General features: G+C 42.0%; 1 protein-coding gene across 2 annotated transcripts in view; it reads left to right on the forward strand.

Annotated features, from left to right (window-relative positions):
• Positions 1–18,704, forward strand: part of RTEL1 (regulator of telomere elongation helicase 1) — an 85,033-nt gene extending 66,329 nt beyond the window's left edge. The window contains exons 31-35 of one of the 2 annotated variants that reach the window (XM_075276914.1): positions 5,237–5,452; positions 8,330–8,542; positions 8,765–8,863; positions 17,948–18,051; positions 18,208–18,704. In XM_075276914.1, the coding sequence (XP_075133015.1) occupies positions 5,237–5,452; positions 8,330–8,542; positions 8,765–8,863; positions 17,948–18,051; positions 18,208–18,288 (713 nt within the window). In that variant the 3' untranslated portion in view covers positions 18,289–18,704. The remainder of the gene's footprint in view (positions 1–5,236; positions 5,453–8,329; positions 8,543–8,764; positions 8,864–17,947; positions 18,052–18,207) is intronic. The other variant, XM_075276915.1, reaches the window with a different exon arrangement.
• Positions 18,705–25,657: the final 6,953 nt, after the last annotated feature.

Here is a 25,657-nt window from a genome sequence, read left to right on the forward strand (position 1 = left end):
TGGCTTGTCCATAACTGTGACTGCACTTGTTACTTCTGCTCATTTCAGTTCAAACGAGTTGGACTAAGCTGCAATACCAGGCACAGCCACACTTGTTTGGATGGCGCTCTGCCTGTGTAAACAATGAAGCGAGCACCATAGTCATTGACGCAGATGCAGATCATTAAAAGTGTTTTCTTATCACAGCAAGCACTGTGAATATGCTATTTTAAAGCTTACCTGCCTTTTTTTTTTCTGGATCATCTGTTGTTTTTAGCACCATTTCTTGCCATGATATAAATTATTTTCTGCAGATGACTCCCTCTGCTCTCCTAAAATATGCTCTATAACTTTGTGTCTACCTCACTTAGAAACAGCCTCAGGACCATGCAGAATGGATGGCTAGATAGACTGATGCTGGTCAGTCTAAGGGGCCGTTCTCAAACGCGAGCTGATTATGGCAAAATACACGTGTAAAAATCAGACTCCCATTGACTTCAATGACATTTTTTACATGTGTAAAAAAACGCACCAAAAAACGCGCGTGTAAAAAATGGCATTGACGTCAATGGGAGTCTGATTTTTACACGTGTATTTTGCCATAATCAGCCAGCTTTTACTCCGTGTGAACAGGCCCTAATAATACTCTTTCTTCTCTTTTTTGCTCACTCCAAACCCCTCAGATTCTATAGACATGAGTCATGTGACTTATAGAGTGCAGATGGATATAACAGAGATTTTCACAGTGAAATCTATTTTAGTATGGCAAGTCGAGCAGGGAAGCAGCAACAGAAGAAGGGCATAGAGAAGTATTTCCCGGTGATAACATATATATTACAAAGTTTCTTATCAATTTTATTTTTTAACTGCATTTTTATTAGTTTCTTCCATACAATACAGAATGAAAAATACAGAATCTGTAACAAAGCAAAGGATGCTGGTTGCAGAAGCAATAAACAAAGAAACAAAGGAAAATATAGACAAATGGGGACGAAGGGGGGGGGGGGGGGATGCAGTCAAAGACCTCTTCATATGCAGTACAAATATCAAGGATCTCATGTATAGCTTGAAAGCTCTCCACTGTGTTATGTAGGAAGCAGCTAAGAACTCCAAGCCACTGACGTCCTTCATACGTAACCTGAATTCCACACTGGAAGGAGGAGTGATACTCCTCCAGTGTTTGGCAGTGAGAGTCTTAACAGTTGTGCAGAAATCTAGGAAAAGCCTGGAGGCTTTCTTACCAAGGTAGTTAGGAGACAGGTACAAGATAGGTCATAGGGTGTACAAAAAGGAGGTCAGTCATCAGTTTAACCGCTGCCCAAAATCTGTATATCATGGGACCCTTCCAGAAGATATGATCAGCCATGCTAGTGCGTTTTGGCATCACCAGCACTCAGAGGGTATCGTCCTATTCAGTGAATATAGCAAGGCAGGAGCGTACCAGTGTACCGGCTGCTTATATGGTGTTTCTTTAAAAGTCACTGAGGTGGAAGACTTTGAGGCACGGGACCACACTATCTTCCACAACCCAGGGAAATTTGTGCAAGTTGATTTCCCCTCTCATTGAGACATATATGTGTGCACATTGGGGTCCCTACCCTCTGGGAAAGAGTTTGATAGATAATGGAGATTAAACTTTTGTGTAGGGAGTGATACCTTCAGGCCACCATAGAGGGTACAAGGTGGTTTATAATGAAGCCATTCTGACTGAGGAAATCCTAGAGCACCGTTAATGTAGACTAAGGGCTTGAGCTCAAGGGTAAGTGGAATCAGTCTAAATATGCCTGCTGCCAACCCTGTACAAACCACGGCTGCCGTCATGCTGTCTGGGAAGAATGGGTTAAATAGGAGTGAAATCATAGAAGAATGCCAGAACGGGAAAGAGAACAGTTTCATACGGGTATTCCAAATCATCCTAGTAAACCAAATAGGGCCCAGTAAGGGAGAGTAAGGCAAGAATCTTATGGCTGCCATAATCAGAGCAGAGGGGGAGTGGGGAGGGTTCGCATGAGTGGGTCTCTAGAAATTAACCCTTAGAATGCCAGTCTTCTTCCCTATTCTATATAGCTCTCATGACAGTCAGTTTTAGAAACGCGTTAGATGATAGAATTTATCAGCTTCATACACTCTGCTAGGTAGGACTTTTGTTCAGCTATTAAGACACTACCACATATTCCATGCACAGGTTGTGGTTCAGTGTGGCGTCGTAAGGTCAGGGAGTCATCATCCTAATGTCCTGAATATTTATCTATGTCAGGGCTCTGTTGGCTGATGTTCCTTGGGGGAATAGAACCCACTTGTCTATTTGTCTTGTTGGTGGGTTCTATTTTAGTAGGGTCGATCTATGTTGAATGGAAAGGGTGGTTGTCATTTAACCCTTTTCCATTTGTGATTAGGATAGGTGCATGTTTTGACCACTGTTCCCAATAGCGTGCGCGCGTGGGCGGCCGGTCACCTATTGCAGCCGCCCCGCTCAGCCAGAATTAATGCCCGTGCACTCAGGAGGACAGGCAGCAACCAACGGATTGCTGTCTGTCCTCCTGAGCATACCTCCCAACCGTCCCGATTTCCACGAGACATTCACGATTTTGGTGACGTGTCCTGCGGTCCCGGTTGGAGGGAGGTATGTCCCGATTTCAACTCAGATCTGCGTCCGGAGGACGCAGAGCTGAGTTGAATGCATACGCGATTAAAGCAAGGAGCTGTCAGAGCTCAGCTCCTTGGTTTGCCGCTGCATTCCTGCGAGTGGCTGTGTAGACGCGATGTGATGACGTCACATCGCGCCTACAACAGTATTAGCGAGACTGCGGAGAGAGCGGCCGGGGAGCGAGGAAAAGGTGAGTGTAATGTGTGTACACATTGAGGTGGAACATGAAACTGGGGGCAGATGAAGGGGGGGATGGCATGACACTGGGGGCAGAGATGGAGGGACATGAATCTGGGGGCAGAGATTGGAGGGACATGAATATGGGGGGACATGAATCTGGGGGCAGAGATGGAGGGGACATGAAACTGGGGGCAGAGATTGGAGGGACATGAATATGGGGGGACATGAATCTGGGGGCAGAGATGGAGGGGACATGAAACTGGGGGCAGATGAAGGGTGTATATGAAACTGGGGGGGAGAGAGAGGGGGGACATAGCATTTACGGGTGACTGTAGGAGGATTATACTGTGTTGGGAGCACGTGAAAAATGAATGAGAATGGGCGGAGTCAACATAAAAGCGGATTGAGCCAAATTTGTCCATTTGCATTTTTGGCCCTCTTTCTACTTTTCAAAAGTTGGGAGGTATGCCTGAGTGCTGGGTCGGCCCGTCACTTTCCTCAGCACCAATCACGCTGTATGTTACACTGAGTGTGAAGTAACATACAGCGTGATTGGCTCATCACCACAACCTAATCTGCATGTCATTACTACTGGTGGTACTGTTTGGCCATCAGGTCGCCCATCATTGACGGAGCCTTGCCCAGCTCACTAGCTGTTCCACTCAGCAGCTTCCAGGGCTTAGAGGGAACATTGGTTTTGACCCTTTGTGTGTCTGTATGTTTTGTGGTTGAGTTACCCTAGTTTTTTCCACATTCTTTTAATTGTATCAATAAAGAATTCTATTTTATACATACCTTTTGGTTAGGATTTACCTACCCTATCCCTTCTATTTACAATTTCTGATAGGCACATGAAACCTTTCTTGGATAATTATATTGGCACTATGTTATGTTTCATTTCTCTTGTTGTGGCACTGCAGGAGATTCAACAACTTGCTGCCAGTTGGTTTTTTTTTTTGTTTTTTTTTTTTGTTTTTACTACAGATTACATCTGAACAAAACAAAAATTCACGTGCAAACAGGTTTTACCCTGTACGTTTATTTTGCAAAAAAACGGCAGAACAAAATAAACCTTAACTTCAGGCAAAACAATAACAGAAATCCTGCTCCTCTGAGCTACTAACTATACAGCAAATACCCTAACACTACGTGTGGCTTGCTTCACTCATACAGTCATAACAGAGCACAGTAAAGGCAACCGTTCAGACTGGACTATAACCAGTTTGTAGTGTGTTAGGACAGAACCCAGCTCCTCTTCTCTCCACCAGGAACTGCCCAGGACAGAGGTCTTAGCAACCTTTTATAGGCCTTTACTGAGGCCCAACTCCCACCTTTGTTTGGCCTAACGTGTTACCTGAATTGTAGCCTCACCTACCACACATAAGTGAGGAATCTGGGGGTGTTCTAGTGAATCTCACCTGTCACCTTCTCACAAGGTTTAAAACATTGTTAAGGGCTAGTTCACACGTGGGCAAAGGGGAGGTTTTTGACAGCGGAATTCGCTTCAAAAACCTCTCCTTTAACATGGTGGTCTATGTAGACCACTAGCTTTTTTTTTCCTCCTAGCGTTTTCCGCCTGAAGAAGCGACATGACCTTTCTTCAGGCGGAAAACGCCTGAAGAATTGCATAGAAGTGAATGGGAGGCGAAAACCGCGCGGTAAAAAACCGCGCGGTTTTTTTGCACACAAAACCGCGCGGTTTTTTGCAAAAAACCGCGCGGTTTTCGCCTGCAGTTTCTATAGCACATATAGGAAAAAAAAAACCTAGCGAAAACCGCTAGCGAAAACCGCGTCAAAAACCTCGTCAAAAACCACGTGGAATGCAAAAAACAGCGTCAAAAAAACTCCTCGAGGTTTTTTACCTCGCACAAATAAGCTAGGCGGTTTTCACGTGTGAACTGACCCTAAGCCTGCAGAGAAGTCTAAAGCTCATTGACTCATGACTCATAAAGTTTTACGTTTGTGTAATGACGGTAACCTCTCTTACAAAATTATCTGACTATTGTATAAGTAATGCTACCTCCGATGCCACCCCTGCTACCTCATAGATTGTAAGCTCCTGCGAGCAGGGCCCTCAGTCCCATTGTGTAAAGTGACTATTTCTCTGTAATGTATCTTTTCGTCTGTATTTGAACCCTACAAATTGTACAGTGCTGTGGAATATGTTGGCGCCATATAAATAAAATGTATTATAGTTATCATTTTGCGCATGGCCAGTATGCATTACATATCAATGCATAGCTGGGATATGTGGACATAGTTGTAGTCATGCAGCTGATAGTATAAAGATAGGTAGAACAATAAATGACTACTCAGGATGCCTGGAATTCTGGGTGACCATTTCTGTTAGAACTGTAATGTGGTTACCCAGCTTTTCCATGAACTGAAAAAAGTTGTATTATTATTTGTATTTTTTTTTTTTTTCTCCAGAAAGTAATTACAGTGTCGCTCCACCACCTAATAAGGAGCAGCAGATGCAGGTATCTGCGTACCTTAAGCAAGTGAAGGAAGCCTTGGGTCCCTCTAACTTCCAGCGATTCTCTGCAGCTCTTTCCTCCTATAAGAAAACAGACAATTATGAAGCCATGGTGAGCGAGATTGCAGCGCTGCTTACAGAGAAACCAGAGCACTACAGATTATTGAGAGGTAAGGTCTGAAAAAGCTCCAAATAAAACTCCAGAATAACTAAAGTATTTTATTGGCCAAATCACTTTGTCTTTTTTTTTTTTTTTTTTTCTTTTTTTTTTATGTTAATTAAATACAACCCATCAAAACATCAGACATTCCACAAAATTTATAAAGTACATCTGGCCCTGCAAAAAAGATGCTTTATACAGCCAAATACATAGAAATCTAAAAAAGCTACGGGTGTCGATATGACTATGCCAAGAAGAAAAAATGTTTATAAAGTTTGAATTTTTATTAAGGTGTTAAAACTATATACATTTTGTAATGCCATAATTGTAATGACCCGCTGAATATAGGTAACATGTTATTCTGGCTGCTTCCCAGTATATCAGGTGCTAGGAATTTTGATTATCATTCTAAAGTAATTTTGCCCAAAAAATTACTCTCTCATATGATTCTATGAATGGAAAAGGTAAAAAAAAAAAAAAAAAAAAAAAAGACTTTTGGATGGAGAAGTGTAAAAAAAAAAGTACTGTGAGAAGGGTTAAAGTATAAGCAAAATCGGTGGTCTCATGTATATATTCCTCAATAATATGGCAGAGATGTCAAAATAATAAATAAAACTTAACTTTTACTAGTAAATATTTAAAATAAAAACCATAGGTAAAGTGAAATTAAAATGATAGTGATAATAGGCTCCAATTCAGACAGATAATGCCAGGGGTTCCGATATAGTGGATAATCCCTTCTTATAGCTGAAAACATATAGCCTCTATACACAATATGTATAATTCCAGTTAGGGCTAGTTCACACGTGGGCAAAGGGGCGGATTTTGACAGCGGATTTCGCTTCAAAATCCGCCCCTTTACAATGGTGGTCTATGTAGACCACCGGGCTTTTTTTTCCGCTAGCGGCGGGCTGCCGCTAGCGGAGAAAAGAAACGACCTGCCCTATCTTCAGGCGGAAGCCGCGCGGCTTCCACCCCCGGCAGCACCCTCCTATGTCGGCTCATTCATTTCAGCCGACAGTGGAGGGGAAAGCCGCGACTGCAATGGTCGCGGCAGGCGGGTTTTGACAAGAGACGCGGCTCACCGCGTCTCTCTCGGTGTCAAAACCCGCGTGGGCAGTTCACGTGTGAACTGACCCTTAGACCTATTAAGGGGATCCCATGTAGTGTCAATGCACTTTAGATACTTTGTTACGCATGTACATCCCCAGATTGCTACATCGTGTGTGCAGCGTAGCCAGGGGTGAACCTACCCCTTTCGCCGCCCGAGGCAAACTACAGAAAGTCGTCGTCCCCCCCGGAGGAGGGGGCAGAGCGGAGGGGGCGTGGTGAAGCGAAGGGGGCAGGGCTTAGCGCCGTTCGCAGGCAGAGAGCAGGCACGGAGAGGACCTGATCTCTGCCTGAGCGTAAGGGGAGACTGCTGGAGCAGCGCTGCTCCAGTGGCCTCCCCAAACCACCGCTCGGTGCTAAGCCAGTCCAGGACAGCTTGTCCTGGACTAGCTTAGGTAAGCAAAAATGGTGCCCTCCCTGGGGCCCTGGCATAGCGCCGCCTGAAGCGGTCGCTTCAGGTCGCCTCATGGGAGGTGCGGCGCTGAGCGTAGCAGCAGGCAGAAACATAAAGAGAATTGTATCAGCCTCAGTTGAATTGAATTTATGCCACAATGCTGAATTAGCTACTCAGCTATACATTCCCTCCACGTTGGAAAAAAAAACAAAAAATCCAGCAGGCTGATCTTTGTCTGCCTAGATTTTTTACCCTGAGTCTGTATCTGGGGGTAACATAAAGATACTAAATGCTGGACAAATCAGAAGGATAAGATAAGCGATATGGTAGCCTTCCCCCAATTGGAACTTCTAAAAGAGGATTAACCACAGGCACCTAGATATACTGTGTCTGCTTACGCTGATTGCAAAAAAATCCTAACTAGTCCATAATTACTGTATATACTCGAGTATAAGCCGACCCGAATATAAGCCGAGGACCCTAATTTTACCACAAAAAACTGGGAAAACTTATTGACTCGCGTATAAGCCTAGGGGAGAAATGCATCAGCTGCTGGAAAATTTCAAAAATTAAAATGGTCGGACTTTTTGGGTGTAGTAGTTGCTAGGGAAGGGGAGGGGGTGTTTTGGTTGTCTGTCTGCCCCTTCCTTGAGCTTGAGGACTGGGGTTTTTTTTTCCTCCACTTGGAATTCAGCCTGGCTGAATATAGGATATCTGCAGTGCTTCTATTAACCCCTTCCCGACGGAACAGGAGCACTGCAGATCCCCTATATTCAGTAGACCGGGCACTTTCAGACACAGGATACCTAATGTGTTTGTGTTTCACGGTCATTTTCTACTTTTATATGTATTCTAGGGAAGGAGGGATTTAGAACTTTTATTTACTTTTATTTTATAAAAAAATTTTTAAAGCTTCTTTTTTTCCCCCGCTATTTTATGGGAGATTCTATACATTACTATTGCGACTCGTCATAGGACACCCCCCCCCCCCTACCTCCAGTATAAAGCGGAGACAGGCTTTTTCAGCACAAAAACTGTGCTGAAAAATTCGGCTTATACTCGAGTATATACAGTAACCCCCGAACAGGCTACGGATGAACTCATAAAAGCTCTCTACACATTTTCCTGTGCCCCTAACCTAGGACCCAGTTAATCAGGAGAGTAGTTTGTAGGTGATAAACCCTAGGTAAACAGTGTTGCGGTAAAAACCACAGTTCTCGGCCCCTGGTGATGGGTGCCGATACTTAGAATTTCTGCCGCCTAAAGGGTTTAAGTATATAATGTAACTTCTTCTGTATATAGGTTTTGTAGTGGTGCCAAATATATTAACATATCTGATTTACCTAAATGTGGAACATCATTGCATTTACTCCATTCTTCTAGAATTCTGTAGGTTTATTCGGGTTCCTCATAAGAAGAACTTTAATCAACTATGTGAGGAGTTAACTGGAGAAAGCTGCAGTTATAGAAAATCATCAAATCCGATTACTTGTAGTGGTGGGAAGCCGGCAGCAGACTCTGCAGTATGCAGCAACAGCAGTGAACATGGCAGGCCAGGACAACGATGTGAAGATGGACAGACTGATCATTCACAAGGTAGGTGTACTACTTTACCAATGTGATGGAGGCAGAGATGTGAGCACAGGGAGTGACTGCCAGTGGGAGCAGAGGCTGCGCGAGTGCAGGTAGAGGCTGTGCCCAGTGGGAGAGCAGGAGTAGCCTGTCAGATTAATTTTCACCATGGCTGGCCAATGACAGTCCAGCAACCAGTGTCACTTTTGAAACATCATTTCTCTCTTGAAATTTTCTCTTTTGCAGTTCTTGTCACTACAAAAGTTGAAATGGAAACTAGAGCCAATGGAATACAGATGAGGATTAGATCCACTTCACCTCTTCCTCCTTTTATACCAGAGTCAGGTGGGTAGTAGTGCAAATAGACCTGTGTCAAATCTCATACCCATGCACATATCTCACTATAGATGTGTATTGCCTAGAAATCTGTGGCGAGTCCACCGAAAGAAGTGCATGCTAGTTGTGCAACTTTCCAATATGCTTTTGTATCCAATTTTTTACCACATTTTACCAGTACAGTACCAGTACAATAGTTGGTACAATGTAACCAAGCATTTAGAAAGCCCTTTGTGCTTCTGATCTGTTTCACATAGGATTGTATGGATACAATTATAGCAAAGCCTGTGCTGTGAATAGTGTTTGGTCTGTAAAAGGGAGCCTGTAGATTTCAACAATTTCCAACATTTTCATCCATTCACAGCAAGCAGAGATTTTCAGAGAGATATTAGTTATTACACTTTTTCACTCATCTTATTTTTAGTTATTAGATTTATGTAATATGAAAGAGGGCAATCCCTTAAATTGCTCATAGTTTCGGTTTTTAGGATGAGCTGTGGTACATGATGTTTTTTTACTGTTTTTGTTTTGTGGGAGGTTTTTTTTTTTACTGGTAAACAGTGTGGGGAAATCCTAACCCAAGAAATTTTGTTATCCACTTCTGTCAATGTTTATGGGAAATCTGGGTGACAAACAATATGTCTGGCATAAATTATAGCTCAGATCTCAGATGTCTGGTTACTTGTCTATATTTATGTCCATCAAACAAAGATAGTCCATATTAGTTTTTGTTGACAGCTGTGTAAAATGAAAACTGTCTGTCAAAAGAAATGGACATGTGAATACACCCATAGGCATTCATGAGTTTTAAAATGGCTGTGTGAATCAGCATGTCCCTCCTAATAAATTAGGTGCATCCCAATCTACTTCACAGGGAATCAAGACCGACATGTAGAATAAATCCCCCTGATGTGTTTTCCATGTAAAGCACCATCGAATTAATGGTGCTATATAAATAAATAATAATGTAAAGGGTGAGTATCCTGGGTCCGCCAGTGGTTTGTGGCTAAACGGCAAAATGAAGCAGCCATAGCTTAGGAATAACCAAAGCATCTCATCTCTTCTTTTCGCATGGGTGCAGTGCCATACATATGTGTGGTTGCACCTGACCCTGCAGCTCAAACCCATTCACCTGAACCTTACGACAAATCAGTCCATGAAATACATGCATTTCCAGCTATTTGAATACCTGCAAAAAACTTGCTATTTTCCTCAAATATCAGACCAGCATATTTAGAATGTGTTTGGGTTAAAATCAGCTTCTAAAATGCCTCAAGTGAGGACATGTCACTTCCTTGTACCCGGCTTTGTAAAAATATGCACTGCAAAAATTGTCACATGTTTTTAATTGACATAAATAGAAAAATAAATCCAAACCCGTTGGGGCCCCTGAGGATTCCAAAGCTTCAAACTTTTCACCTAGTGCCTCCGATCAGGAGGTACTATATGTAATGAGGATGAGGGATTATAAGTACAGCGCCGCACCTCCCATGAGGCGACCTGAAGCGACCGCTTCAGGCGGCGCTATGCCAGGGCCCCAGGGAGGGCAGCATTTTGCTTCCCTAAGCCAGTCCAGGACAAGCTGTCCTGGACTGGCTTTGCACCGAGTGGTGGATTGGGGAGGCCACTGGAGCAGCGCTGCTCCAGCAGCCTCCCCTCAGGCAGAGAGCAAGTCTTCACCGTGCCTGCTCTCTGCCTGCGATCGGTGCTAAGCCCCGCCCCCTTCGCTAAGCCCTGCTCCACCACGCCCCCTCCTCCGGGGGGGGGGGGGGGGGCGCGGCTTTCTATTGTTTCGGGCGGCGAAAGGGGTAGGTTCACCCCTGTATAAGTAATAAGGAGCAAAACTAAAAAAAAAATGGCCTAGGTACCTATACTAAGATAAATAAAACTCAACTTTTATTTTGATACTTTAAAACCTATACCCATTACTCATTAGGTTTCATTAGGTTGGGCCTAACCCCGATGAGAAACGCCACCCTATCCAGCAACAATCGTTATCTGAATTGGGACAAGATGACATTTTCATAACTCTTGCCCAATGTCGCATGTGATACGTGGTGAGAACAAAACCACAATTAGATAAATATACGGACTAGTTCAGATATCAATGTTGGAGACTAAACATTAGAGTACAAGTGGGCAATATTAAAGTGGAGCTCGTTGTTAGGTTTTCAGACTCCTAAAATTATCACCACTCACACAGTTTTAATTACTGGCACTAAGTCAGATAGTAAAGATACATTATAAATCCGCATTGCTCCTGTTATGTCGCTATATACTCTCTCTCTCCCACTTCCAAATGCATTTCCCCTAGTGTAATTGCCACATCAGGATTATTAGGGGAGTAACTGTGACCAACCAGAGAGAATAAAGTCAAAGACAAAAAATGTGGTAAAAACCACAGTTACCGGTGGTGGGCATCGGTACCTAAATGTTAAGCCACAGACAGAGCCGTCATATATATCAGAAGTTAGAGCGCTACTGACCAGTCTTTCATCTGGGGGGGTGTCAATAGCTCCACCTTCCAATCCTTATTGGTAGATGAAAGCGAAGCCGTAACTATGGCTACATAGATGCTATTCACGGCGCTGGTAAGTCATAGAGAAGATGATCATAGTGCCAATCTGTCATCCAAGTTAGCGCTATGCTAACAGGGCTGAAGAGATCACAGTTGAACTGAAAGTTAGCTATAATAAGCTAGGTTCACAGAAGCTATACCTAAATGTTCATATCGTGGGTCTGTATATTTTAGCCAAATGTCAGATGGGATCTTTTAAGACCCCAGTAACTCCCCTAGTTCTAGAAATCAATGCTGTACCGCTCTGCAGAGAGCCTTGACTGAATATGACTGTGTTGTTTAGTCAGAATTTGTGGCCCACTTTTAATTTTGCCCCGGCCATACTTTCTCTAGAACCCGCCCTGGCTACGATATCATTACTTAACTAGGTAGATTTACTCGTCTAGACTCAAGGATATGTGGGGTCATAACTCCTGTGGTTGCTGCAAAGAAGGCCATATTTGTCAAGTCCACTTTTTATCAGAGGACAACTCAATCAATTAACATGTTTTTAAGGATATTTAGAATAGCTTTATCTGGGTCCCATACTTGCATGTTTTTCTGTATTCTTGAACTAATATTTGCAACTAGAGTATCTGTCTGTCTAGACTTCAACATAATGGACTTTGTGATCGTTATTATCTAAACATGCAGTATGATATCGGCATCTTTGTTTCGCAAGATTAACCAGAAATTCTACAGAAATTCATGTAAAGGTAGATATTCTGATGAAAGGCATCTCTGTAACCAATAGTGCAGGGCCACAGAATTCTGGGGTAATTCATTAGAAAAGATTAACTTGACCATTCCAACAAACTTCTGTTACCTGGCTGTGTCTCATACAGTGTTGGCCAAAAGTATTGGCACCCCTGTAATTCTGTCAGATAATACTTATATTCTTCCAGAAAATGATTGCAATCACAAACTCTTTGGTATTAATTAGAGATGAGCGAGTACTGTTTGGATCAGCCGATCCGAACAGCATGCTCGCATAGAAATGAATGGACGTAGCCTGCACGTGGGGGGGTTAAGCGCGCCGGCTACGTCCAAGCGGAAGTACCAGGTGCATCCATTCATTTCTATGCGAGCGTGCTGTTTGGATCGGCTGATCCGAACAGTACTCGCTCATCTCTAGTATTAATATCTTCATTTATTTTGCTTGCAATGAAAAAACACAAAAGAGAATGGGAAAAAGTCTTCTTTCTTTTCTCCATGCTCAATGTGGTACACACAAGGACACAGGACAGAGGTTGAGTCAACTTTAATCCATTTCAACTGGCTGCAAGTGTGATTTAGGTAACTCAGGTAAGTAACAGGTGCTGTTAAAGGGGTATTCCCACGTCGCATACTTACCAGTCTTCGTTGTTGAAAAATCTTCTGCCTTCCGGCATTGTTGCGTCATTGGTGGGCGGGGTCACATATGCAAAGCCAGCGGCGAGATGCCGCTGGCCCTGTGTGCGTGCTCATAGACCAGTCTAGCCTTCACAATGCGAATACAGACTCGACATCCGCCTCTCTCTATTACAGCGGGTGCTGGTCTGTATTCGCATTGTGAAGGCTAGACTCGTCTATGAGTGTGCACGCAGGGCCAGCAGCATCTCACCACTGGCTGTGCATATGTGAATCCAGACCCGGCATCCGCTGTAATAGCGAGGCGGATGCCGGGGAGGGTTAGACGCCGGCACAGGTGCCTGCAACATCGCTATGCTTCTGCCCTGCATGAAGCCAGCAGCAGCAGGAGCTCCTCTTATTCCGCCCCCCGGAATAGCAGCATCGCTCCTGCTGCTGCTGGCTTCATGCAGGGCAGAAGCATAGCGATGTTGCAGGCACCTGTGCTGGCGTCTAACCCACCCCGGCATCCGCCTCTCTATTACAGCGGATGCTGGGGAGTGTAGACGCCGGCACAGTCTGTATTGGTGGCCTCTTCCCCCCCAAAGGGTAAACTACCCCCCCCCCCCCCCCCTCCAGGCTCGCTCCCGTGCACTTAGCCCCTCCTCCCTCCCCCCTCAGAGCAGCAGATACATCACTTGACTTATGAGCAGATAAGTCAAGTGATTTGTCCCAAAAAAATCAATAAAGTGGCCAAACAAAGCAGTTTTGCTGAAGCAGTGTATTTAGGAAAAGTCTTACATTCACATTAACAAACAGTATAGATAGGATCCTTGTGACGGGACAACCCCTTTAATTACACAAATTAGAGAAGCGTCACATGATTTTTCAAACAGTGCCAATACTTTTGTCCACCCCCTTTTTTATGTTTGCTGTGGAATTATATCCAATTTGGCTTTTTGACAATTCTTTTTCTGGTTTTCCATTGAAGACAAATTAAATGAAGATATTAATACCAAAGAGTTTGTGCTTGCATTCATTTTCATGAAGAAAATGAGTATTATCTGACAGAATTGCAGGGGTGCCAATACTTTTGGCTCACCCATATTCTCCTTTGAATGACATATAGAGTGCCAACTAGAAATGCAAAAATAAGTATTTCCTTAAGTTCTGCAAGAATAACCTAGTAATCTTTCAAGTCTTACTTCTCTTGCGCAGACCTATTGGTCTTTCTCCATGGTGCTATGTTACAACCACTGATGTCAGACATTAGAGGTTACCTAATTTTCCACTGACCTTGAATATTTAATAAATCTGCATTAATTATTTCCTTTTTGGTCAGTCCTCACTTTAGTTCCAACATTCATGAATCTTTTTCATGAATGAGGAATCCCTGGGTGAGCACTGTAATCTGCATTATGGTGGCAGCGCATCGATGGTGTAAAGATATGTGTTCTCTCGGTGAACCCAGGTTCTCTGGATAAGTATGGTATCATTCCATGATAAGGCCAATGTTGGAAATTATGAGATGTTCCAAGGAACTGAAGGTTCACCCGAATGCCTTATTTGCTTAAGACTTCAAAATCGTCCTCCAAATCTAGAAAAGTTTCATACATAACAAAGGTGTGATGTTCATCACTAATGTTCTGACATGGTGATGGCAGTTAAGTATGGTTTGGGGAGGTGATAGACTTTAAGCCAGATAGTATCCATGGCCAGACTTCCCCTAGTAACAGGGAGTGAACACCAAATTAGCTAGAATAGAGACACCTAATTGCACCAATTTTAGAGATGTTACAGTTGTTGTTTTTTGCTTTTCAGGCAGAAAACAGCAACATTTTTAAATTAAGTACATTACATTTTGGTCTAGAATCACACACTCTTTTAAATCAGACTAAGTTGTCTGAAAGGTTTGGGACCAGTTAAATGATACATTTCTGTCTGCCTGCAGACATCACTTCCCTGCAGAGCCATACCACATACTGTTTTATTACTGAGTTCAGTGTATAAATGGTGTGCATGGGGTGTTTTATCTCCCCTAAGAGGTGGTTGCAGTCACAAAGACTTTGTCATTTCATTTTATTTTCAGGGGATTTGTATTATTGCACTAAGATATATTAAGATATTAATGTGCAGAGAATACTAGCCTCCGTGGTGTTTTAAGGAGCTTCAAATAGCAATTCCTTTATTGAATAGAACACTGGAATCAATGTGAGAGATCTATGACATTATATTGAGGGTATATTTCATTTCTGTTGCCCAGGCATTATTCTCTCCTTACGTTACTCAGCCTGGGATTTTTAGTGACGCTGTAGGATGAAGTTCATTTATTATACCAATAAACCAATATGGGTTACTGTTTGGACATCTACCTGGAATACACCCAATATCAGTTACTGTAGGAAATCTTTTTGTGGCGCCAGTTACAGGAAGTAAAATAAACTAGCATTACAAACTGGAATCTCACAATAAAACAGACTGACTTAAGACACTGGAATCTGTTTTTTTTTTTTTGTTTTTTTTTATGGGGGGGGGGGAGATAAACAATAAGGGTCAGTTCACACATGAAAACCGCCTAGCTTATTTGTGCGAGGTAAAAAACCTCGAGGAGTTTTTTTGACGCTGTTTTTTGCATTCCACGCGGTTTTTGACGCGGTTTTCGCTAGCGGTTTTCGCTAGGTTTTTTTTTCCTATATGTGCTATAGAAACTGCAGGCGAAAACCGCGCGGTTTTTTGCAAAAAACCGCGCGGTTTTGTGTGCAAAAAACCGCGCGGTTTTTTACCGCGCGGTTTTCGCCTCCCATTCACTTCTATGCAATTCTTCAGGCGTTTTCCGCCTGAAGAAAGGTCATGTCGCTTCTTCAGGCGGAAAACGCTAGGAGGAAAAAAAAAGCTAGTGGTCTACATAGACCACCATGTTAAAGGAGAGGTTTTTGAAGCGAATTCCGCTGTCAAAAACCTCCCCTTTGCCCACGTGTGAACTAGCCCTAAAGGTTACAGCTAACTACTGTACACGGCCCCTTCACTCATTTAGTTTACTCTTCACATCTGCTAATCTAATGCCCATAACATGCATGTATGCTATCTACAGTTCCATAGCCCCTTGGTACAGTCTAGGCATTTTTGTGGTGCCTGTGTGCAATAGTCTACCAGTTGTAAGAAGGTGCAAATACATTTTCCACATGTCAACTCTCTTCGTCCAGTAGGATGTTGGTTGGTATAGTTTAGCCTGAGGTTTATGGTTTGTTAATAGTGTTAGTACAAGTTTATAGACTGACTTTTTACACAGGCAGAACATTATGAGAAAAAGAAGGGCGACCTTATACTGTGTAACAGTCCACGGTTTCGTGTCTAACCCGTTACCCTCTCAACAGCTTAGTGGGTGTAAATGAACCAAAAATCTACTTTATTTTGGGGGGATATGAAATAGCTCTAAAATATGAGACCCATGTTGATATTTGCCCAGTTTGCATAACACCTTTTCAGTAGCTGATCATCCAGGGCCCCAAATTTGGGTAACCCCTTCTCCCTTACCATCCTTTACCTATTAAGAAAAAAAAAAGTTCTAAATGGAAAAGTTTCCTTAAAAGTTACTGGATATAGATGTCAACTTGGTAGAGGCATGCTAGATTTAGGCTTCTTAATGAATTCCTCTCCACCAAGTACTACTTGATTCATACCCTTTCGCCATCCCCCTCAGAGTCCTTTAGAGCAAACCAGATCTTCCACTTCTTAGGTTCATTCTTTTCACACATACCTATGATCATTTTCAAAGAATGTACCTTTATAGTGTGGCCAATAGAGGCTCCCTCTCCTTTTTTATACATTTTGCTTGAATGCTCTCCCCCTCAGAATTAAAGCGTGTTTTTATGACAACCTGGAAACAGGATTTGGAGACCACCCTAACCCCCAGCCCAATGGATGGAGTGTTGCACGTTCATCAGCATGGGCGGTTGTCAGATCAATCTCATGGGGCATTCCTTAAAAATTCTTCATAGAACCTATTTGGTTCCCCCTAGATTACATAGTTTTTACCTTATGGTTTCTCCCATGTTTTTGGGGCTGTGCTGCTTTTGGCGACACCCTCCTTATCTAGTGGACTTGCCTTCTAGCGTGCTACTTTTGGACGTCCATCCATAGGATGGTACATTGAATCTTGGACAATAAATCCCTTTACTACTCTGCCTGAGACCATCCACTATCAGATATGCGCAACATAAATTGCTTCAGTATATCCTAATGGCAGCATGAATTCACATTGCTTCCATCACCATCAACTGTCAACGAACGTGTTGACACGATTATGCTGTACGGAATGATTAACCCCACTATTTCCAATACCCGTCCGCACTTTAATACGGTACGGTCTCCCGGGATTAATAGGTCCAATATCCCAGGCCTGTCATATTGTCTTCTACTTCAGTTTTTAGATGTGGTTGAGTGCTGGTTTTTTTGCCCCTTTGGCAGAGACCTTCCTTCCCCTTCTCACCAATCTGTGCATTATAGTGCTCTTTATCACTTTGTTATTGGCCAGTTGCCATATCCGTATTCTTCTAAAAGATTCTTTATTCCCTACAGGTTACTGAGTTTTTATGCTATGCTTTGTTTTCCTCTTACTTGGAAGGGTCATTTGATACTGTTTTGCGCTGTTGTTTTATTATTGTTGTCATTTATAAAATGCTTTTGAAACTAAAAGTTACCGCATATAGTTGCTGTACACCCTGTGAAGCTTCTGGGGACATTTTCAAGTGTGGTAACCACAAGGGATTGAATGAAATTTTTCCCCAGAAAACAAAAAAAAAAAAAATTCTAGCTGGACATATTCCTGTAAGCCCTTGTACCCACTGTGGACTGATTCTGGTAAGGAGCGCTACTTCTAGCTGAAATCATATACAAGGGAAGGGAACTCGCTGAAAGCAGAAGTGATCTCATTAGTAATCACTAGGTCTTAAGAGAAGTTCTCCCCAGCAGGGCGCACTGCCCAATGGAAATTAACAGGAGAAGCTCCATCAAAAAACCTTTAGTCATCCTCTTATGCAAATTCTGGTTTTAATAGACAGCATGTCCATTAATCAGCTTTCCCCAAATCCTGAATGACATATGCCTAATCATAATAGGTACCCTCTAAAACTGAAGTCCACCATTGAAGACCATAAGGTTGAGGCTTTTTTTTTCCCCTTTGTTTTGTTTTTTTATTTTTTTTCCAGAGGGTCCAACCTGCCCACACTGCAAAATGAAAGGGTCTGTGCCATTTAAGTGCCCCTCATGCGACTTCTACTGTTGCAAAGCATGCTGGGATCATCATCTAAAGGTTCGTCAACATGGTTTGGTTAGGGAGCGAGGGTGTACATTAAGGTCTGTAAATATTTAGAACTGGCAACCATGTTCAGTATTTGTTTTAGTGAACACATTCTCCTGATTTATTTATTTTTTTAATATTTTTCCTTTTTTTTTTTTTTTTCCTTAGAAGAACAAATTCTGTCCTGTCTGCAAAAATAACATTAAGAAGTATAAACTGGGACAGGTGTTTTTCATGGCGCCCTCTTGAAGTGAGAAATCATGTGATGGTGGAGAATGGACTTCCATGGAATTCCCTCTATTAAGAATTTTCTGGCTCAAATTATGCAGTAAAAGTCCTTTAATCCTACATTGGATGAATTGCGGATTATCAAATGTTCTGCTAGAGAATCTCCAGATATTATTGTACCAGGCTATCAAACATTTTGGATGACAGAGTTTATTACAAATTGTTTCTCAATTAGACTAGTTTTTCTTCTTCATAGCAGTAAACGGTTACGTAATAAAGATTCCTCTCCTGGAACTTCCTGTCACCAGTTTACAAACATGCTGTCGATTTTTCAAACTGTGCCATCTGGGTACACTGACCCCTGGCCACAGGTTGCTCTTGAGCAAGAGTCAGTAAACAAAAGCTATGCGTGTGGATGTGACTCTTAACTTGTTGTCTCTGGATTAAATTGTACATTTTGTAATAAATTATTCAGATGAGATTCTGAACTAAGGGATTGCAATTGTTTTGATTTCTCTTAAAGGGAAACTATACTTTTATTTATTGTAGTGTTTTGTGTTGTGGTTTGTTTTTTTTTTTGTTTTTTTGGAGGGGGGAAGGGTGTTGAGCTCCAATGTACATTTGAGGGTTTACATAAAGTGACCAACTGGAACAGTGGCATAGAGGGCCCTGTCCACAAAGGCTTACAATCTATAAGTGAAGGGGGATAGACACAGTAGGTGAGGATAAAAATTGTTCAGATGGTGGTGTGGTGGCAGTAGGTTTATTGAAGGGTGTAGGCTTTCCTAAAGAGGTCAGTCTTCAGGGTCCTCTTGAAGCTTGGGATGGTGGAGGACAGTCTTGTGTGTTGTAGTAGAGCGGAGTAGGAGGTCTTAAGAGGATTAGAGGTTAAGTCAGAAATATAAGGAGCAGACAAGTTGTGGATGGCCTTTTATGTCAGCGTTAACATTTTAAGCTTTTAGGCTACAGACACACGTGGAGATTTTTGTTGTAGTGGCTTGTTTGTTTCTTGTGGGTTTTCTTGTTTTGTTTTTTTGGTCCAGATTTTGCATTTTGTCTGAGGCAAAGCCAGGAGTGGATTTAGGAGCAGTAGTAGTAGCAGTAGTAGTAAGTCCCATTCCTTTTTAGTCCAGCTTTGGCTCAAAATATGCACCAAAATTTCCCTGTCATTCTCTAGCCCTGAGATCTGTTTAATGACTATTAGTGTACTGACTTTTATTAAGATAATAAGGCAGATTTACAGATCCTTTCTAATAGTGTAAGCTTTGGACATTTTTTGTCCATGCGCCTTTCTGCTAAACCACATCCCCTTGTCAAATGAAATGCAAACCGTGTCCAAAACAGCTTAAAAAACAATGTGGTTCAAGACGTTATCCACTGGTTTTTTTTTTTTGCAAATTTCTCCAGAATTCTGTCTAAATCTTCACTGGTAACAGGAGGCCATAAAACTATGAATATAGCTGTGGAGAACAGTAGAACAAATACACATAACCACAGTATGTCCCCGGACTCTTCTTTTCATATTTGTCGCTTTTTATCGCTGGTATCAAATTTATGGACCAAATGCACAGTCTCAGTCAATCTAATGCAATTAGATGGATGGAGTATAAGGGGTAATGCAAGATGATGAAAATAAAGAGTTACCCATAATAGTTTATTTCATAGGGCTGTCCCAAATTGGTAAAATGTCTGCTTTTTTTCCCTTCCTAACCGTCCCTCTCTGTTTTATGGAAAAGAATGGTGCTGTTCCTGGAAAAGGAAACAAAAAAAAAAATTTCTTCATAATCTTCACAAGAATTAAGTGACTCTGGGTGTTTTATTCTTGTTCATGGGGGCAGTATTATAAGAGTCATATTCTTATACATAGGAGCAGCATTTTACTAGTTATATTATTGTGCATAGGAGGTAGTGTTATTTTTTTTTTACGTATTTTTCGGACTATAAGACGCACTGGACTAAGACGCACCTAGGTTTTAGAGGAGGAAGATGGGGAAAAAAAATTTGAAGCAAAAAATGGTAAAATATTTAATATATGGGAGTTGTAGTTTTGCAACAGCTGCAAGGCCACATTGACAGGTGACCCTGCAGCTGTACGGGGACGCACAGAGTGTTTTTTCTACTGTTATATATATTCTAGGGAAAGGAGTGATTTAGAACTTTTATTTCATATTTTCATTATATATTTTTAAAGCTTTTTTTTTTTTTTTTTACTATTTTATTCCCTCCCCGGGAGCTTGAACCTGCGGTCACTTGATTGCAAGTACCATAGACGGCAATACAACTGTATTGCCGTCTATGGGACATTCTGTATATTAGTATTACGGCTGGTCATAGACCCAGCCGCAATACTAATATAGCAGTGACAGGCCTGGGGGCCTTTATTAGGCTCCCAGCTCTCACCCGAACAGGTCGGCTCCTGCGATATCGCCGCACAGGAGCCGGCCTGCAACTTCACAGGTATGGGGCCGGTGGGGACCGGCCCTGGGGGAGAAGGCGCCGCCAATCCAGACTACAGACCTGGCATCCACTGTACTAGAGAGGCGGATGCCGGCGAGGGATAGACGCCAGCACAGGTGCCGGGGCCTGAGACATCGCTACGCTCCTCTGCCCTGCATGAAGCCAGTGGCGGGGGGACAGAGGAGCGGAATAGCATCGCCCCTGCTGCTGCTGGCTTCATGCAGGGCAGAGGAGCGTAGCGATGTCTCAGGCCCCGGCACCTGCATCTATCCTTTGCCGGCATCCGCCTCTCTATTACAGCGGGTGCCAGGCGCCACATTCGGTCTATAAGACGCACCCTTCTTTTCCCCCCAAATTTGGGGGGAAAAAAGTGCGTCTTATAGTCCGAAAAATATTATATTCTTCTCCACGTTGGAGAGTTTTATAGCACCCGCATTGTACATGGGTCAGTATTACGCTAGGTGCATGCTAGCATTTCCATAGTGGTTGCCATTGACGATGGCATCAAAGGAATGAATTTAGCAGCTGGATTAAGCGCCTGAACCCACATATTCGTTGTTCTATACATGTACGACAACTCTCAGAAATTGGTGCTTAGGACCAGGTTCACAGGCATGATAGAGGGCAACAAGTCAAAACTTTTAGGTCCATTTCACATCTGCATTCAATATTCCATTTGGGGATTCCGCTTGGAGAACCCCCAAATGAAAATCTACACACATTAAAAAGCAGTTACCTAAGGAACCACACGGACCCCATAGACTATAATAAGGTCCGTATGGTTTCCGTTCTGTGTCCGCATGAATCATGCGGAGAGAAAAGTGCTGTTTTGTGCGGAAACCACATGGACCTCATTATAGTTCATGGGTTCTGTGTGGTTTTTAATGCGTATAAGTTTCTGTTAGGGGGTCCCCAAGTGGACTCCCCGAACGGAAATACCGAACGCAGATGAGAACCAAGCCTTAATTGGAATCCACAGGTTTTTTTTTCTATTGTTAACACATGAAGAAACTAATATAAAAGGGGTAGTCTATGTGAATATGAATTATACGATATATGTATAGTGACTTATATTGGAATCCCATTGTACAATTTAGTCATTAAATCTCCACTCACTTATGACCTCTATTATCTAGTGATAATGACCTGATTCTGCTACTACCTGTCCTCCGATGAGAATGAGCTACTTCTACAGAGCGTGCCCTCTACGGATATTGTCCGAACTGCTCAATAGAAGCAGCTCATTCTCGTTGAAGGGCAGGATCAGCAGAGTCACCATATTATCACTAGAGGGCAGGTTTGCAGTTATCTATCATTAGAAGGCAGAGTCAGAAGTTAATTATTTTGCTTGCTTATGTAAGTGCAATCATGTTCCACAACACTTTACTGATATGACTGTCCTACTAGGGACAATTATGACAATATTTGTAACTGTTGCGGAATATGATTGCGCTATGTAAGTAAGCAAGATAATTGACTCTGCCCTTCTGATGATGGATCACTGGAAACCCACCCTCATGTGATTTGGTGACTCGCAGATCCTGCCCTGTAATGATGAGATGAAACCTATACACTGTTTGTTTTTCCTTAGGTAGCACGACACATGACTATTTGCTGTGCTTTTGATCTGTGAGTCATGCTCCACCTTATCACACTATACACAAGTCATATGATAGTGACCTACTATTATTTAGATCTTGGTAATATTAAACTTTAAAATGGTAGGCCCAAGTTCTAATAACAACATGCTGATCAGTGGAGGTCTGACCGCTGGGACCGATCAATCGAGAAGTATCCCATTCCCCACCCTAGAGTAGTGTCAGACCAAGCATGTAAACTGGTGCTCCTTCACTCACTGTTTATGGGCTGCCGGAGAGTTCAACACTTGGCTATCTCCGGCAGTGCAATACAGTATTAGATTACTTTTAGAGTTGGCTTATTTTTTCCAATATTTTTTTTTGGTACGCTCCTTTAACCCCTTAAGGACCAGGCCTAGTTTTTCAAAACTGACGTGTCACTTTAAATGGCAATAACTTTGAGACACTTTAACTTAAACAAGTGATTTGGAGATTGTTTTTTCGTAACACATTGTACTTCATGTTAGTGGTAAACATCGATCAATATTTTTGTATTTATTTATAAATTAAAAAAAAATATAGAAAATTTGTGAAAAATTGAAATTTTCATAATGTGAAATTCTTCTGCTTTTCAGACAGTCATATCACACAAATACATTAATATTATCCACCATATCTCTTCTTTATATTGGCATTATCTTTTGATTATTTTAATTTATTTAGGATGTTAGAAGGCTTACAAGTGTATTTTCCAAATTTACAAGAAAATCCCTAAACTAATTTTTTAGGGACGACTTCAGTTCTGAAAGGAATGATAAAGGCCTCTATAATACAAACCCCCATAAATCACCCCATTTTCAAAACTGAACCCCTCAAATAATTAAAAACCGCATTTGGCATGTTTGTTAACCCTTTAAGCATTTCATAAGAATAAAAATAATATGGAGGTGAAATTTAGACTTTTTTTTTCTTTTTCACTAATACATTCATTTGGACCTAAAATTAACACATTCACAAAGAGTTAAAGGAGAAAATGCATCTGACAGTTTGTTATGCAATTTCTCTTGAGCACAGAAATACCCCACATGGAAGGGAAGGAGCGACACTAGATGTTTGAAAAGCAGATTTTGCTGGAATAGTTTTCAGGCGCCATGTCTCATTTGCAGAGCCCCTAGAGTACCAAAACAATGGAAACCCCCACAAAAGTGCCCAATTTTGGAAACTACACCCCTCACAGAATTCATCAAGGGGTATAGTTACCATTTTGATCTCACAGCCAGCTCACAGATTTTACTAACATTGGGATGTGCAAATGAAAAATTACTAAAATGTCACTTTATCCCCAAAGTTTTCATCTTCGCAAAGGGTTAAAGGAGAGAAAGCCCCCCACATTTTTAAAGAAACATACAATTTCAATGACTACTACGTTGTGGCATCAGAGACATGAATTCCTAAGTGGGCCATCCCAAGGGGCAAAAAATTATATATGTGGGTGTAAACTTCTGCTTGGGCACACAGCAGGGCTCAGAAGGGGAAGGAGTTCTGCACTTTTTAGCTTTTGAGGTACAGATTTAGAGGGACTTTTTGGACATCATGTTTTTTGCAGAGTCCAGGAGGTGCCAGTAAACTGGAATTCCCCAATAAGTGGCCCCATTTTGTAGGGGCAATTTTAGGGTCTCTTCAAATCTGTCCAAAAACCAACAATCTAAATCTGCAATCCAAAAATCACATACTTCACAACTGCCTCCTGCTGTGCACCTAAACTACAGTTTATGCCACATGTATTACACTGGTGTACCCTGGATAACGTACTTAATGCCATATGTGGGTAGATGCGGCTGTTTGGGCACAGAAGGGAAGGAGCGCTAGTTTGGTTTTTGGAGTACAGTTTAGTTTTGGGACACCATGCCACTTTTGCAAAGCCCCTGAATTGCCAATAAAGTGGAATCTGCAGACATGTCAAGCCATTTAAGACACTACACCACTGAAGGAATTTATCAAGTGACATAGCCAGCATTTTTAACCCCTTGAGTGTTGCATTTATTTAGTTTCCAGAAATGAATGCGCAGCTGATAATGAAAAGTTAAAAATGAAATTTTTCCAGAGATTTGCCATTTCGCTGCCCAATATGTTGTACCCAGCGTATGTCAGCAGAGATACACACTCCAAAAACTGGTAAGCGGGGATCCCAGGCACAACAGCTTTTGGAGCGTTCATTTACAGACATGGTGAGGAGTTAAAATGGTTGAAAATCATTAATACATCAGCCACAGTGTATCAGTCTTATTTTATATGTTGTTTTGTTGTGATATTCTATCTTTGTAAATCTTAATCATGTAGTGAAATCAGGAACATATACATCATAGTACTGAAATCTCAAAATATTTTTCATATCAGATCATCATTGAAAGCCAAATGTTTTAAGAAGTTTTTCCATCCTGCTCCTTTTTATCTTTCTTCAGGATCTCATGCAGTATGTGTGGGTTTGTTTTTTTTTTACCCATAGACCAATCATCATGATGAACTGTAGAATTAATTATAAAAGTCTCCTAATTCTCTCCGCATGATTCGTGCAGACCAACACAAAGTAGGTCTGATAATTGTGAAGTGGAATGAAAATGATACATGGTTTTCAAAATTTTAAATAAAAATCTAAAAAGTGTTATATGCAAAAGTATTCAACCCCCTATATCAATACTTTGTAAAGCCAGCTTTTGCTGCAAGTCTTTTGGGCTCTGTCTCTACCAGCTTTGCACAACTAGAAACAGAGATTTTTGCCCATTCTTCTTTGCAAAATAGCTAAAGCTCAGCCAGATTGGATGGAGAGCGTCTGTGAAGAGCAATGTTCATGTCTTGCCACAGATTCTAATTGGGATTTAGGTCTGGACTTTGACCATTCTAACACATGAATATTCTTTGATCTAAACCATTCCACTGTAGCTCTGGCTGTAGGTTTGGGGTCATTGTCTTGCAGAAAGGTGAATCTCCTTCCCAGTCTCAAGTCTTTTGCAGCCTCCAACAGGTTTTCTTCCAGGATTGCTCTGTATTTAGCTCCATCCGTCTTCCCATCAACTCTGACCAGCTTCCTTATTCCTTCTGAAGAAAAGCCTCCCCTAGCATGATGCTGCCACCACCATGTGTAACAATAGGGATGTTTGTTCCGGGTGATGAGCAGTGTTACTTTTCCACTTTGCATTTAGGCCAAAAAGTTCAACTTTGGTCTCATCTAACCAGAGAACCTTCTTCCACATTTTTGCTGTGTCCCCTATATGGCTTGTGACAAACTGCAAATGGCACTTATGTCTTTCAACAATGGTTTTCTTCTTGCCACTCTTCCATAAAAGCCAGATTTGTGG

The sequence above is a fragment of the Leptodactylus fuscus genome, chromosome 6, assembly GCF_031893055.1.
Source record: "Leptodactylus fuscus isolate aLepFus1 chromosome 6, aLepFus1.hap2, whole genome shotgun sequence".
NCBI classification, from domain to species: domain Eukaryota; kingdom Metazoa; phylum Chordata; class Amphibia; order Anura; family Leptodactylidae; genus Leptodactylus; species Leptodactylus fuscus.